The sequence below is a fragment of the Pipistrellus kuhlii genome, unplaced genomic scaffold (genome assembly GCF_014108245.1).
Source record: "Pipistrellus kuhlii isolate mPipKuh1 unplaced genomic scaffold, mPipKuh1.p scaffold_m20_p_1, whole genome shotgun sequence".
Taxonomy (NCBI): Eukaryota; Metazoa; Chordata; class Mammalia; order Chiroptera; family Vespertilionidae; genus Pipistrellus; species Pipistrellus kuhlii.
In genome coordinates, this window is record NW_023425404.1 from 144,470,424 (window position 1) to 144,484,793 (window position 14,370).

The 14,370-nt window shown below is 36.4% G+C and overlaps 1 protein-coding gene across 2 annotated transcripts in view; it reads right to left on the reverse strand.

Annotated features, from left to right (window-relative positions):
- The window catches only part of MMRN1 (multimerin 1), a 46,763-nt gene extending 36,745 nt beyond the window's left edge, over positions 1–10,018 (reverse strand). The window contains exons 1-2 of one of the 2 annotated variants that reach the window (XM_036411422.2): positions 9,401–10,017; positions 224–343 (exon numbers count right to left, since the gene is read on the reverse strand). In XM_036411422.2, coding sequence (XP_036267315.1) covers positions 224–343; positions 9,401–9,948 — 668 coding nt within the window. In that variant the 5' untranslated portion in view covers positions 9,949–10,017. Of the gene's footprint in view, positions 1–223; positions 344–9,400 lie in introns of both variants that reach the window. The other variant, XM_045570774.1, reaches the window with a different exon arrangement.
- Positions 10,019–14,370: the final 4,352 nt, after the last annotated feature.

A 14,370-nucleotide genomic window follows, 5' to 3' on the forward strand; every position in this document is an offset into this window, starting at 1 on the left:
TGCATTTTACTTATCCGTGATTATTCATATACTAGTAGTTTAATGTGAATATATATATATATATATATATGTGTGTGTGTGTGTGTGTGTGTGTGTGTGTGTGTGTGTATAGCCCGGAATATATGGATAAAGTTATATATATGATGATTAACTTTATCCATACATTCCAGGCTATACACAATTTTGATGCAAGCAATTACTACTTTCAAGAGCCATTACATACCTCTGGGGACAGAATCCGCTCCTCCAGCCACAAGGCGCTTTCCCACTTGGAATGTGAGTGACTTGGTTGTCCAGTATCACTGTGGGAGATAATCTGGTGTGCACATAAGCACACCAATTCCTAAGAAAGAGATCACTTTTGTTAGAAAAAATCATTGTCAAAGAATTCCTTTTACCAAAATTATTTTCATAGAACTATATCTATTTCTGTGCTAGTACAGAAGAACAGACACCTTAAAATATTGATGTCTAGCTTTAAAATATCTGGAGAGGATAGAAAACCCATTTGTTACTGCATTGCTGTACTCATGGAAAGTAAAGGAACACTATAGTATCAAAGTAAATTAAGAGTAAATCAGAAGTAAATCAAAAACCTGTGTTGTTTGGCTATAAGCTAAGTCAAAATCCAAGATTGCTCTTATGGCAAGTACCAATAATAGGACCAAGATTGGAGATTCAGACCTACGTTCATTACCTCTATATCTTAATGTGTACTAAGACAGAAGTAAAGAAATAAATGGTGTTAGTATCAAAAAGAGAGAAAAAATAACTTTTTGCAGATGATATGACTATGAATAAAAACAATGAAATAGTCTAGATGCAAATGATTACAATTAATAAGAGAGTTCAGCAATGTGGTAAGATCAACATAAACATTTTTATAATTAATGAAAAGTTTAGCCACATCTTTAAGACCAGTTACAGGTCAATGTACCAATAACAAAATTTTAAAAAATACTTTTTCCAGTAGGAAAAATAATATTACCTTGTTACATCCAACAAAAAATGTGACATTTAATATACAAATATTGTAAACTTTATTGAAAGCCTGAAAAAAATCCAGTACCTTATGTTCATTGAAGGGAAGAGACAATGTAAAGATATCAATTCTCATCAATTTACTCTATAGAATCAATGCATTTTTAATCAAACCTTAGTTCAATACAAGTAAATAAGCTTATTATATAATTTCTTATGAAATAAACTAAAAACATAAATTCCAGAAATTTCTGGCGGTGGCCACAACAAAAACACCAGATTTACCTCTGTTGGTAAAAACTATAAATCTGGACAAGGTATATCTGTATATCTACATCTATATCTATATCTATATCTATATCTATATCTATATCTATATCTATGTCTATATCATCTATATCTATATCTATATATCTATATCTAAACCTATCTATATCTATATCTATCTATCTATCTATCTATCTATCTATCTATCTATCTATCTATCTAAAAGCTTAAGTGACCAGCCAACCGTTGGACTGGTAACTATGACACACAATGACCACCAAAGGGCAGATGCTCAATGCACAGGCATGGAAACATGGAACAGACTGATGAATCTCAGAGGAAAGGGGTAGGAGGGAGGGTGGGAAAAGATTAACCAAATATCTTATATGCATACTAGAGGCCTGTGGTGGGGTCTCTCAGGCTGGCCTGCGGGGATCAGGCCGAAACCGGCAGTCTGACATCCTCAGAGGGGTCCCATATTGTGAGAGGGTACAGGCAGCGCCTCTAGTATAACAATATTTTTCAGGTGTTGGACAAAGACAAACACAGTGATAGGATTCTTGAGAGAAAAGGACACACATGCATGATTTGAACTCCATATTCAATCTAATTTTCTGCCTGGGAACACTTTCCAAATTGCAACTTTGGGTAAACGCTAAAAAGAAAGATAATACAGAGTGAAGAAAACAGAGCTCTGAGTGTGCGGCTGCTGAGGTGGTTAGAATATGTGGGAAAAGTTAAATGAAACAAGGTGACAGGTCATTTTAAAGGTCAACCTTGGGGTACTCTTGCATCTTGGGCTAAATACCAAACTGTGCTTGGAAAGAGTAGGAAAAGAGGGAGCAGCCTCGTACCTGTTGCAATACCAGTTATTTTAAAATAAAAATATCTTACAGCAAACTAGAGAAAGTCCTCAATAATTATGGGTTGAATGAATCAGTAAATATATTTGTTTTTTCTTCTCCTTTTCTATTTTGATTATTTTTCCATTATAATATGTATCTTGTTACATTTAAGTTATATTTTTTCCTCTCATCTAAGACTTTGGTTTGTTTCCTCGCCCCCAGGAGAACAGAGCTGATTTACAAAACATAGTACTGAAAGAAATGTTATATGACTGTGAAATCAAACCACTACAAGTGCAAATCAGTATGAGATGTATGTCTCTAAATTAGTATTAAAAAATCTATTCTGCTTAAAAATAAAAATAATGAAAAGAATATAGAAATCAACCTGAATGTTAAAGAGGGAACCCAATTTTCCCAGAGTAAAGTAACTAAAGTTAGTAATCATCTGCTTTGGAATATTTAGGCTTCTTAGTACCAAATGGTCTTCTACAAATAAAGTTGACTCAGTCATTCATCTTTCTAAGACAGATAAATTAAGCACCATATATCTTATTGTGCAAGGTTGTTTTGAATGAAAATTTTTAAAAATCAGTTCCATGGAGACATAAAAAGACACTGGCACATTTTGTTAAAGTATGGCAGTACTGTAAAAAACAATGTGAGCCAAAACCGGTTTGGCTCAGTGGATAGAGCATCGCCCTGCAGACTGAAGTGTCCCAGGTTTGATTCCGGTCAAGGGCATGTACCATGGTAGTGGGCACATCCCCTGTGGGGTGTGTGCAGGAGATGGTGATCGATGTTTCTAGCTCTCTATCCCTCTCCCTTCCTCTCGGTAAAAAATCAATAAAACATATATATATATATTTAATAATGTGAAACAAAGAACTGGCAAAAGTGAAATATAAAAACGAGAAAGATTTAAAATTAAGAGGAACACATAAAGGCATATTTTAAAAACTTAGATTCCTCATGCAAATCCACGGATTATCCTAATTACAGCAAACTATGAACTTCAACAGATGCACAGTTGTATGTCACATGAACATTAGCTGAATGACTACTGAGGCTGAAATGTAAGGCAGGAAAAAAATAAGTATCACTAATTGTACATATTTAGGGTTTTGAAAATGATAGGTAGGTAGATAGATAGATAGATAGATAGATAAATAGATAGGTTGTTTATGAGAATAAGTAACAGGGTCACCAGCTATTAAAATTCAAAGCAATAAGACAATCTCATGACTACTAGTAAACTAGCTGAGTAGTCAAAAAGCATAGCAGCAGATTGCTCATGGCCCAGTAATCTCTGGTCCAGTGTAACATGGAAGAATTATCCATAGAACCCTGGTGTGTCTTGTAATTAGGTTTATGCTATGATGTTAAAAATGGAAATACAATTTTAAGATCAAACCATCAAAAAATATGTTTAAAAATACCGTGTTTCCTTGAAAATAAGACATCCTCCGAAAATAAGACCTACTTACAGGTTTCCTTCTGAGTGAAATATAAGGCATTCCCCCCTTCCCCGAAAATAAGGCCCCCTTAGGCTCTGTCTCAGAATGCTATTGCTAAACATGAGAGATTTGGTCCACTGATTCTGAAAGAAACGGAGTCACAAGAAATTCACCAGGAAATTCAGGAATTGGATTGTTATGATGATGTTCCAGAAGATGATGACATGATTGTCATTGAATAAATGAGTAAATTCTTGATACTGTAGGATTCACAGTTTGTCTGGTTTGTGTTGACAACTACCGTACTACCATTCTGTATACAGTGTAATAAATTTCCTTTATTTTCCTTTAACAATAAATGTGTACCGTATTCTTCTTCATGGAAAAATAAGACATCCCCTGAAAATAAGACTTAGCGCATCTTTGGGAGCAAAAATTAATATAAGACACTGTCTTATTTTGGGGGAAACAGGGTAGAAAATTAAGCATAGTAAAGTGGTGACAGACAGAATAAGATAAATGTAATGATCCCAGACAAGCATTTTGCTTAAATCTAGAAACCCTTTGTCCTTTTCCAATCGGATTATGTGCATGGAGAGCAGGTACTTTGAAGTGGTTAGTTTCCCATGGGGTCATGAACCTCCAAGCAGTAGACTGCATCGGGGATTCTCTTTATGGGTAATAGCACCATTGCTTTTGTGCAACAACATGTACTAGAAAAAAGGTTGTATTGATTCTTTGATTTTTCCAAGTTAATAGATAAAAGGTCTTCTTTTTTTTCCTAAGGAAAAGCAGACATCTTTGGTTATTTACAAACATGAGCCTACTTTGCAGAAATAGAAAATAGGGGGCAGAAAAAGGAGTCTAATCTGACTTATCCAATGAATGTGACGTCTTGTAGAAAATGAACGAAGAGAAGCATTATAAATATACAATCTACTATATTTTTTATTGATACATTTTAGAAACCCCAAAATATGTTACATGTATAAGTAAACATTTTAAAATTATTCAGTACAACCTTTTTCACAAAATTTATTTTATTTTAGTTAATTTTCTTTTTCTGTTTCTTTCCCTCAAACTGTGAATTCAATGTATTCACTGCAAGCTGCTTCTGTTCCAGGAGGTGGCAGGCTTTCCCAATATGCAGACCAGGAAGCGTGGGAAAAGGCTGGCTAAGAGGCTGTGATGCTTAATCCTAGGCATAACCCTGTTGTTCCTGAACATTGACTCTTTTTCCATTTTCCATTAAATAACACATTTTAAAACAGTATTTTCATATTAAAAAAACAAGTGTGGAAATAAAATAAAAATTCTTATTTAATTACCTGCACTAAATACTTGTTAAATTCTAGCACATTTACTTATATATTGAATAGCAATTTACTGAACAAAAATGTCAAGGGAATAAAATAAAAGGAAATAATGAGAAAAATTAATGTTCAGCTTATGCTCTATTAAGTATTAATTTTCACTGTTGTTAATACAGTGTAGCATTTATTATCTAAGGAAATAAAAAATAATAATATAATGGTATGATTCCTTTTTTTACAGCATGTGAGAATAATTCTCTTTGGATGCTAAGAAGCTTGACAAGCCCTGACCAGTTTGGATCAGTGGATAGAGCATCGGCCTGCAGACTGAAGGGGCCCGGGTTTGATTACAGTCAAGGGCATGTACCTTAGTTGTGGGTACACCCCCAGTAGGGGGTGTGCAGGTGGCAGCTGATTAATGTTTCTCTCTCATCAGTGTTTCTAACTCTCTATCCCTCTGCCTTCCTCTCTGTAAAAAATAAATAAATAAATTTATACTGTATTGAAGACTATACATGCTATAAATTGAATATTGTATTCCTCCTCCCCCAAATTCATATGTTGAAATTCATTTGTGCCCAATATGATAGACTTAGAGTGGAGGTTTGGGAGATGATTAGGTCATGAGGCCACTCCCTCATGACAGGATTGATCCCCTTATAAATGAGGCCTTAGAGGTACCCTTCACTCTTCCACTATAGAATGAGGAAAAGTTTGGAACCTGGAAAAGGTTCTCACCCAATGATGCTGGCAACCTGACCTAAGACTTCCAGCTTCTGGAACCGTGAGAAATAAATGTCTTTTGTTTGTAAGCCTCTCGGTGTGTTATTTTGTTACAGCAGCCTGAATGGGCTAAGACAACAGATGAATTTTATTGGTGGATTTTTCATATATACATGTACAGGCAGAATAAGATAAATGTAATGATCCCAGACAAGCATTTTGCTTAAATAGTAAAAACTTGTAGAACTTACAATTTTACATATTATACTAGAAGTCATAATGCATTTAACTTAAGCCACTTACTTGTACATACAGTAAAATATGTAGTTTGTATTAAAAAGAATAAATAGATGAAATTATAAAATAACCCAAGTTATTAAACTCAGCAAATAAAATATTTATGTTGTTTTATATTCAACTTTTATTTTCCTTCTGGCCCTTTCATTAACTTTTTACCATATTTATAACCATTCTGTATATAAAATAAAACAACCAATAAAAAAGTGGAAAACTCTCTGGGCTAGCCCTGGTTTTTGCCTCCTCTCTCTTGATCCATTTATTTAAAAAAAAAAAAAAAAAAGGGGGGGGGGGGGCTGAGACCGGTTTGGTTCAATGGATAGAGCGTCGGCTTGGGGACTGAAGGGCCCCGGGTTCGATTCCTGTCAAGGGCATGTACCTTGGTTGTGGGCATATCCCCAGTAGGGGGTGTGCAAGAGGCAGCTGATCGATGATTCTCTCTCATTGATGTTTCTAACTCTCTGTCTCTCTCCCTTCCTCTCTGTACAAAATCAATAAAATATATATTTAAAAAATAAATAAATAAATAAATAAATAAATAAATAAAAAAAGAGAAAGAAAAAGAAAAAAATACACACAATAAAGCCTTCACAATTGAGTGTGCACATTTCTATGTTTCCCTAATTTATATCTCTAGTTGACCTCTGTTCTAAACTCCAAGTCCATCCACAATCTATAGAATTCTGTTGAGTTTTTTCTATGTACCTGGAACTGTTGTAAGCAGTGACTAGAATAGTAAATAAGAAAGGCAAGGTTCCTATTTTTATGGGATGTATGTTCTACTGTTAAAAGACATAAAATACACAATTATTTACATACATAGACCCAATCATTTCAAATAGTGCTATGAAAAAAATAAGGGTGATAAAATAAAGATGGCAGCTTTACACTGAGTAGTCAACAAGGTCTCTGATGTGGGACATTAAAGTTTCAGTTTCGTGAGGAAAAGAAGTCCTTCATTCTGAATACTGAAAGAAGAGCATTCTAGCAAGCATGAACAGAAAGTTTCCTTGAGATGCATGTTAATTTGACATGTTCAGCAACCAGAAAGAAGGCCAGCGTGGCTGGGGGAAGTGAAATGGAGTGGCCATGGATCCTAATGGAAGATCTAAATATATATATATAAAAGCTGGAAGACTGGAATGACCGGTTGACCAGTCACTATGATGTGCACTGACACTCCATGCATAAGCTGCCCCCTGATGGTCAATGGACTCCTACAGCCAACCTCCCACAGCCAGCCAGCCCCCATTAACCCCTGCTTCTGGGTGGGGGTTTTGTACATAGCAGAGCAGCTCCCTCACTGAGATCTATTGAAAGTCATCCCTTGTCTCACTCCAATCCTCTCCCTTTCCCGGCGGCTACATGCCATGGTGGGGGTGGTACAGTGGTGAGGAAAGGAGGAGGGAGGAGGCAGGGAACTGCATGGTGGTAGAGCACCAACAGAGGCATCAGTGTCTGGCATTCGTTTCTTCTGCGCCCAGCCTAGCGACCATTGCCTCCTCTCCCATCCCTGCCGAGGGCTTCAGGCCTGGGCTGGGATGGGGAACTGGGAGTGGGCAGCAGTGGATGCAGCCCCTTTCCCAGGGGGCTGAGGACTGGCTCCTTTCTCGGGGCCTCCGGCCAACCTCCTGTGGTCCCTCCCCCACCATGTACGAATTCCAAGCCTCTTGTGAGATTATAAAGATAGGCAGGCTCATGTCAAGTAAGACCTGTGATCCCTGGTGAGAATTCAGCATTTTATTCTAAGTGTAATAGAAAACTACTGAGTAATTTTGCCCATGTGAGCAAAGTATAAAATTCACAAACTTTAAGACACACATCTCTGCAATCAAAAACATATTTTGAAATGAATAGTATCTTTCAATCAGTTTTGGTTTGACAGTTTCATTGATATTTTCATTTTAAATATGCAAAAAATTTGATATATAGTAAAAATATATTCTTAAGTCTAGGAGATAAGTAAATCTAAAAATTCTAAGAACTAATGCCATCATACTTTCCTTTCTTGATAGAATATCTTGTAATAGGCCACAATAGATGAAGTCATATGTCTAATGAAATACATTAATAAAATGGTTTAAAAATTTAAACACCTTAAATTTAAACAATGTCATATGTCAAATCTATTCAATAAAATTTTTTTTAAAAAAATCTCTTACTTGTGTGGAGCATGGATTACAGAACACAACAGTGGAAATATGGGCACGTTAAATAATAGAGACTAGGAATAGGATGGTGTAGTGAAGGTGGAGAAAAGCTGAGAAATCGAGAATATATTGGAGGAGGTACTAAGAAGATTATTCTTTTCTTTGTTAAAGGCTAGAGGGAAAGAAAATGTCAAGAATATATCTAAGAGTCCAGCTGGCATGGCTCAGTGGTTAAGCATTGACCTATAAATCCAAAAGTCATGGTTCAATTCCCAGTCAGGGCACATGCCTGGGCTGTGGACTTAATCCCCAGTGTGGGTGGGGTGTTCAGGAAGCAGCCTATCTCTCTCTCCCTCTCTCTTCCTCTCTGAAGTAAATAAAAATATATTAAATATATATACCCAACATTTCTAATTAAGAAACTAGCCATCACTGAGAGATAATGAAGATTTAAATTCAAGTATGTGCATACAGGAGCTGTAGTTGTGGGAGAAGTTAAGGAAGCAGTTGATGTGTACCAATACCTCACTTCACCTATTATCCTCTCAGGGAAGACTTGCTCACCTCCCTTGTAGGTCATGTACCCTCCCATATATTCTCATAAGCTTCATTCAGAATGCTTATCACCGTTTTAATGCAACATCAGCATTTGTGATAGTTTTTCCTCCTCATACTGTCTGTTGAATCCATGAGAGCAGGACACAGGGGTTTTTGTTCATTCTTTTACATTCAGCACAAGCACCATCCTGTGGGCAGTTCAAGTCCCCAGCAAACACTTAATGCATAAATGTAGTAATCCTAATTTCTTCTTTTTTATCCTGCCTATTTCAAAGTGCTTGGTCACTGACAAACATCCACTCTACTAGACAGGAAACCCACACAGCTCTGATGTATCCAGGAATGACTAACTACAGTACTAAGATGAGAGAGAGTGTGAACAATGACAAAATAAGCCAGAAAAAAAATCCTATAGACATAAGTTTTCCTTTTATTTAGAATCACTATAAAATTCCAAAAGCAGTAGGAAAAAATGTTATTTTTTTTAAATCCCAAATTACCTCAAATTAGCCCAAATCAACCAGGTTTTATTTGTACTTCTTCCACAACATCTGTATTTCACATATAAAGAAACTGAGATTCAGGGAGATCAACTGACTTGCTCAAAGTTTTGAATCTAGATAGTACGGGAGCCAGGATAAGGTAACACATAATTCCATGTCCTAACTGAAATATGGCTCACTTTCACCTTACATATAGAATTATTTTCTGGGAGTGAGATAGTTGAATGGTTAGCTTGCAATCTTATAATTAGGGTGGGGGGCGGGGAGAGTGAAGGGGGAGAAAGAGAAGAAAAGAATGTTTCTTACTTCCCTCTCGTTGTCTCAAAGCTTGACTTTTGATAGGTGGTCCTCTGGCTTTCCCTGGCGTCCCCTCTGCTGGGATATGTTTCCCTTGGGGACCGGTTTCCCAGGCCGCCTACTGAGTTCAGAGAAGTCCCTTGGTTGGGCTTGCTGACAAAGCTCTGCAGAAATGTCAGCGTGGAGTTGGAGAGAACCACTGACTCGGCTCCAGGATTGAACTCGAGCCTAGATTCGCTCAGAGGGGCAAGAGTTTGCAACTTCAGCACCCTCTCTTCCGTCTCCCCTGTGGACGTGAGGGTCTCCGAGGGAGGCGAGGCTGATGGCAGGAGCGCTTCTTCTGAGGTCCTCGTCTCAGTGGCCACCTCCGCTGGCATGGTCTCAGCGGTGGGCAGCGTTCGGTGACTTTGTAGTTTACTCAGAGGAGCCGAAGCAGAGGCCACCCCCTGGGAGTTTGCATCCTCAGATGGCGTGGTCCAAGTCTGGGCGGTGTCGTTCAGCCCAAAGCCTCCGCTCCATACGCTGGAGAGCAGGACCAACAGCCTGGCGCCCTGCATCTCAGGAGCTGGAAGCAAGGAAGCTCATGAGAAACCGGGCAGTGCGTCCTTCTGGCCTTTTCCACGGCTGCTCCCACACTGGCTCCGCTACCACAGGGCTTGGCCAGGGGGAGATGTGCAAAAGGAAGCAGGTTTCTGTGTTTGGAAGCGGGCTCAGGAAGTCTGATTTCCTGTTTCTGTAGGTTCGGGGCGATCTGTGACCTCTGCTAGGATGGATCTATGGAAGCGAGAAGGGTTTCTGACGAGGCTGAGGGCGAATGGGAAAACACAGGCAACGGTTACCAGGAAAACCCGTGAGAGAAAGTGTGAAGTAACTCTGCTTCCCGTGGGCACACCTATGCTTCACACGCTGCTCATCTGGGAGAGGAGCTGCGTGTTGACCTGGGGAGCATGGAGCTTGTTTGGATGTCCTGAATGGAAGAGGTTTCCGTTTTGTCCTCCTGTGCAAAGACATTGAGAGAAAAAAATGTGTCACCCTTCTTTCCCACTGTGCCCCATCCAAAGAGCCACTGTTTATTCAAGTGCTTACACACATGCCCACATATAAGCAAAAACTCCTCAGTGGTGTCTCTGCCCTTTCACACATCACAGGCTGAGTAAATGGAAAAACATTAAATCCATTTTTATAAATACCCATCAGCTGTAGCATTACGTGAAGTTAATCTGAATTATAAGGAATAAAAAAGCATAAACAATTGAATTATCCAGGTATGTAAGGAGTTCACTTTAAATTTTGCTCTCAGAACATTTACCAGAACTAATTAATGGAATGAATAATCAGCATTTTACTTACTCTGTTTTCTAATTTAGATCTTCTCGAAGTTGGGGTAATTAGTATTTTACCACTAAGGAGTGTATGAAGAAAAAGCAAAGTCACATGAGAATACAATAAAGTGGGATCATACATAATGCTTTTGTACTTTTTCTGTGATATGAAAGTATACTAACTGTAAGAAACAGAGAACTAAATCAATCAAATGCTTTTCTATGACTATTTTTCTAGTAGATATGCTTTTTGGGATTTGTGATCTCACCACTCTATCAAATCTCTGATTCTCAGACTTCAATTAAGCTCTCTCATCCATAAAAAGTTCAACAGGAGACTGGGTATATATAAATAACAAGTTCATTCATTCATTCATTCATTCAATAATTACTCAAACCCTAAGTTGGCTTCATCAAGGCAGTTTCTTAGGTACTGAGATTATAAAGGAAAATATCAATATTCTTAGCTTTTATTTGCTTATGTTCTATTATGTTTTATCTAAAAACTAGATCCATATGTAATTAATATTCCTGTCAACCTCTGTGCCAAGCATTAGGCCCTTGCTAAATATTTAGTCATGTAATGTTTTCTTTCAGAATTGGAAAATGTGAAACCTAGTAACCTGTTTGATTATGTATTATTATAGACATACTTTTGTTCCTAATCCTAGATACAGGTCACCAGGATTAGCAACAAGACCTTATTTTTTTCATTGAATTACCAACTACTTGGCCTTAGTATTTTTTCTCTTCCTTAGTCTTCACCATTCATTTCTATGAGTACATTTTTAACATATTAGAGAATATGTAATATAAGGTTATTTAAACTAAAACACATTAATCAGCAGCACCTCCAATTGAATTTGATAGGGAGTACAAAATATCTAATTCTCAGACAGACCACAGAAAAATCCCACAAACCAAAAATGTCCAGCACAGACAATCAGGCAGTAATTAGTTACTAAAAAACAGCAAAGAAGCTCCACAATTTGCAAAGCACAAACACGGTTTTTAGTCCTAAGAAATAGACATTATAGCTTCTTTATCTAAAAAGGTCATTATGGGGAACTAACTGCCTTTAGCTTTGAGCAGAATAGTAATTGGGAAAAACCCAAGTAAATTTTTTCTACTTAATAGCATACAATTTTAAATCCATTTTCATAGTTAAATAGACTATTCTGAAAGTGTAAGAAGCAACTGGAATAATGGTGCACATATGTTCTGAAGAAGAAAAAAAAACCTTGATCCTGCTCATTACAAATGAACTTTAGTGGTAAAGGGTTACTCATTGGATTTACAATTGATAACAAATAAATAGCTCTCAATGGTAATAAAAACTGAATTGATATTTGCATAATCATGGACACAGACAATGGGGTGGTGAAGACCTGGGGTGGGGGGCAGGGCAGGCTAGAAGGGGTCAATGGTGGGGGAGGGGAGCATTATGTATTACTTTCAACAATAAAGATTTAAAAAAACAACAACACTGAACTGAGTTAAGTAATTATTTTGCCTCTTATAAGGTATTGACCAATAATGACTTTTAGTTACCCTTAATCCACCTTACAAGGACCTTGTGATTGAAAGGTACCAGATCTCATGATCAATTCACTCAGCTCTCTTAGCTGTAACTCCCCAGAGAATCCTCAGCTCACTTGATGGTTTAGATGTATGGGCTATCCCTTAATTGAAAACACAAACTATTAGTACTTCAGATTCTGTCAGAGGCCTAATCTTAAATTCTGAAACTCATTAATGCTTGTCAAATAACAATTAAGAAAAACCATATTCCTGGGATTACAGCCTGAAGAATAAATACTCAATTTATTCTTCTAGCTACTCTAAATACTACCCTTGGATTGAACTATAGCATCAGGGTTTTGTATACTTGCACCCTATCATTCTGCTGTACACCCATTGCCCACTAGATGGTTTATATCCAATTATGTTTTAACATATTGCCATTTATTCATCTCTAGTAATTTTATAAAAAAAAAAAAGAAGTGATGAATCTCATTATATTATATGCTATCAAAAGGTTTTTTGTCATTTTTCATTGTACCATAAACATAGGTTTGAATATATATTGCAAAATGAGTTATAAGTGATGAGATAAAAGTTTTCTTTTCTTCCCTTATAAAATATATGAATTAATTTTCTAATCACAAGAAAAAACAAAAAAAATGTTTATTAAGCAGAAACTGCGCCTGGTCTCTTTGATAAGGATGATTCTTTGGCTAGGGACCTTATCCACTGGAGCAGAGTGGGGAGGGGAACTTGTGGTTAAGGCCATCTGAGGCTCTCTTATTTCATATGTCAAGGCAGTACATAATATTGCATTAATTTTAGTCCTTATATCACACAAAGGTTAGAAAGCTCTATTGTAAAGGATAAAGAACTCTCTCTGGAGCATTGCATTGCTCAGATCTCAAATTTAATTAAAAGGTAAATCCTGATCATATTTTCAAAGTATTTAAAGACTGTGGTGAGTTAAAACTAATTAAGGCTGCAATAACTTGAGTTTCAATTAGACCTAGCTCAACTACAAATTGGGGTGGTTCAGCTTCTGCGGAGGAGGCCTGACAAGAAAAGAGGTATTCTCTCTGAGGTAAATATTATTTACTAAAGTTCTTTTACTCATAATTCCTCTCATATACCAACAATTTATGAAGCAAATGAATAATTTTTTTCTTTGTTAATCCTCACCCAATGATATTTTCCCAATGACTTTTAGAGAGAGAGGAAGAGACGAGGAGAGAAACAGAGAGAGAAACATTGATGTGAGAGAGACACGTCCATTGACTGCCTCCTGTACACACCCCACTGGGACCAAGGATAGAGCCTGACCCTTCAGTCCAAGGGCCAATGCTCTATCCAGCCAAAACAAATAAAAAATTTAAAATTTTAGCCCATAGTCAAGAAGACATCAGTTGACAATATCCAGAAAATGCCCCAATATTAGAAGTATCAGAAAGGCAATTTAAAATAAGTATGATAGAATGGGGTGGAGAACGTGAGCTACATGTCTTGAATGCAAAGGGAATTTCAGTGGAGATGAAAACTATAATAAAGTATCAAATAGAACTACTAGAAATAAAACAATATCAGAAATAAAAATATATTTGTTAAGCTTAATAGCACATAAGGAATATTTAAGAAAACACTATCAGTTAATATGAATTCAGGTAAAAAATAGATTATCCAAATTGAAACAGAGAAGATAAATATATAGACAAAAAGAAAAGTGTCTGAGATTTGAGGGACACTTTCATATGGTTTAATATACATATAACTGGAGTAAACTAAGGAAAAAAATAAAGGATAAAAGAAAGAGATTAGGACAAATAATAAAATTTAAAGATAATAGGTAAAATTTTCCCCAAATTGATGAAACCATAAGTTCAGAAAACTTCAATAATAAAATTATACTTGGGTATATTGTAAGTAAAATCTTAAAATACAAAAAATAAATAAATAAATAAATAAATAAATAATGAAACCACCCAAAAAAAGAATTCATATTACATAAAGGGTATAATAATTATGACTGATTCTCCATTAAATACAATAAATGAAATAAAATAGCACAACGATATCTTTGAAATACTCAAAAAATAACCTATTAACTTAGAATGCTACATATAGTAAAAATATCCT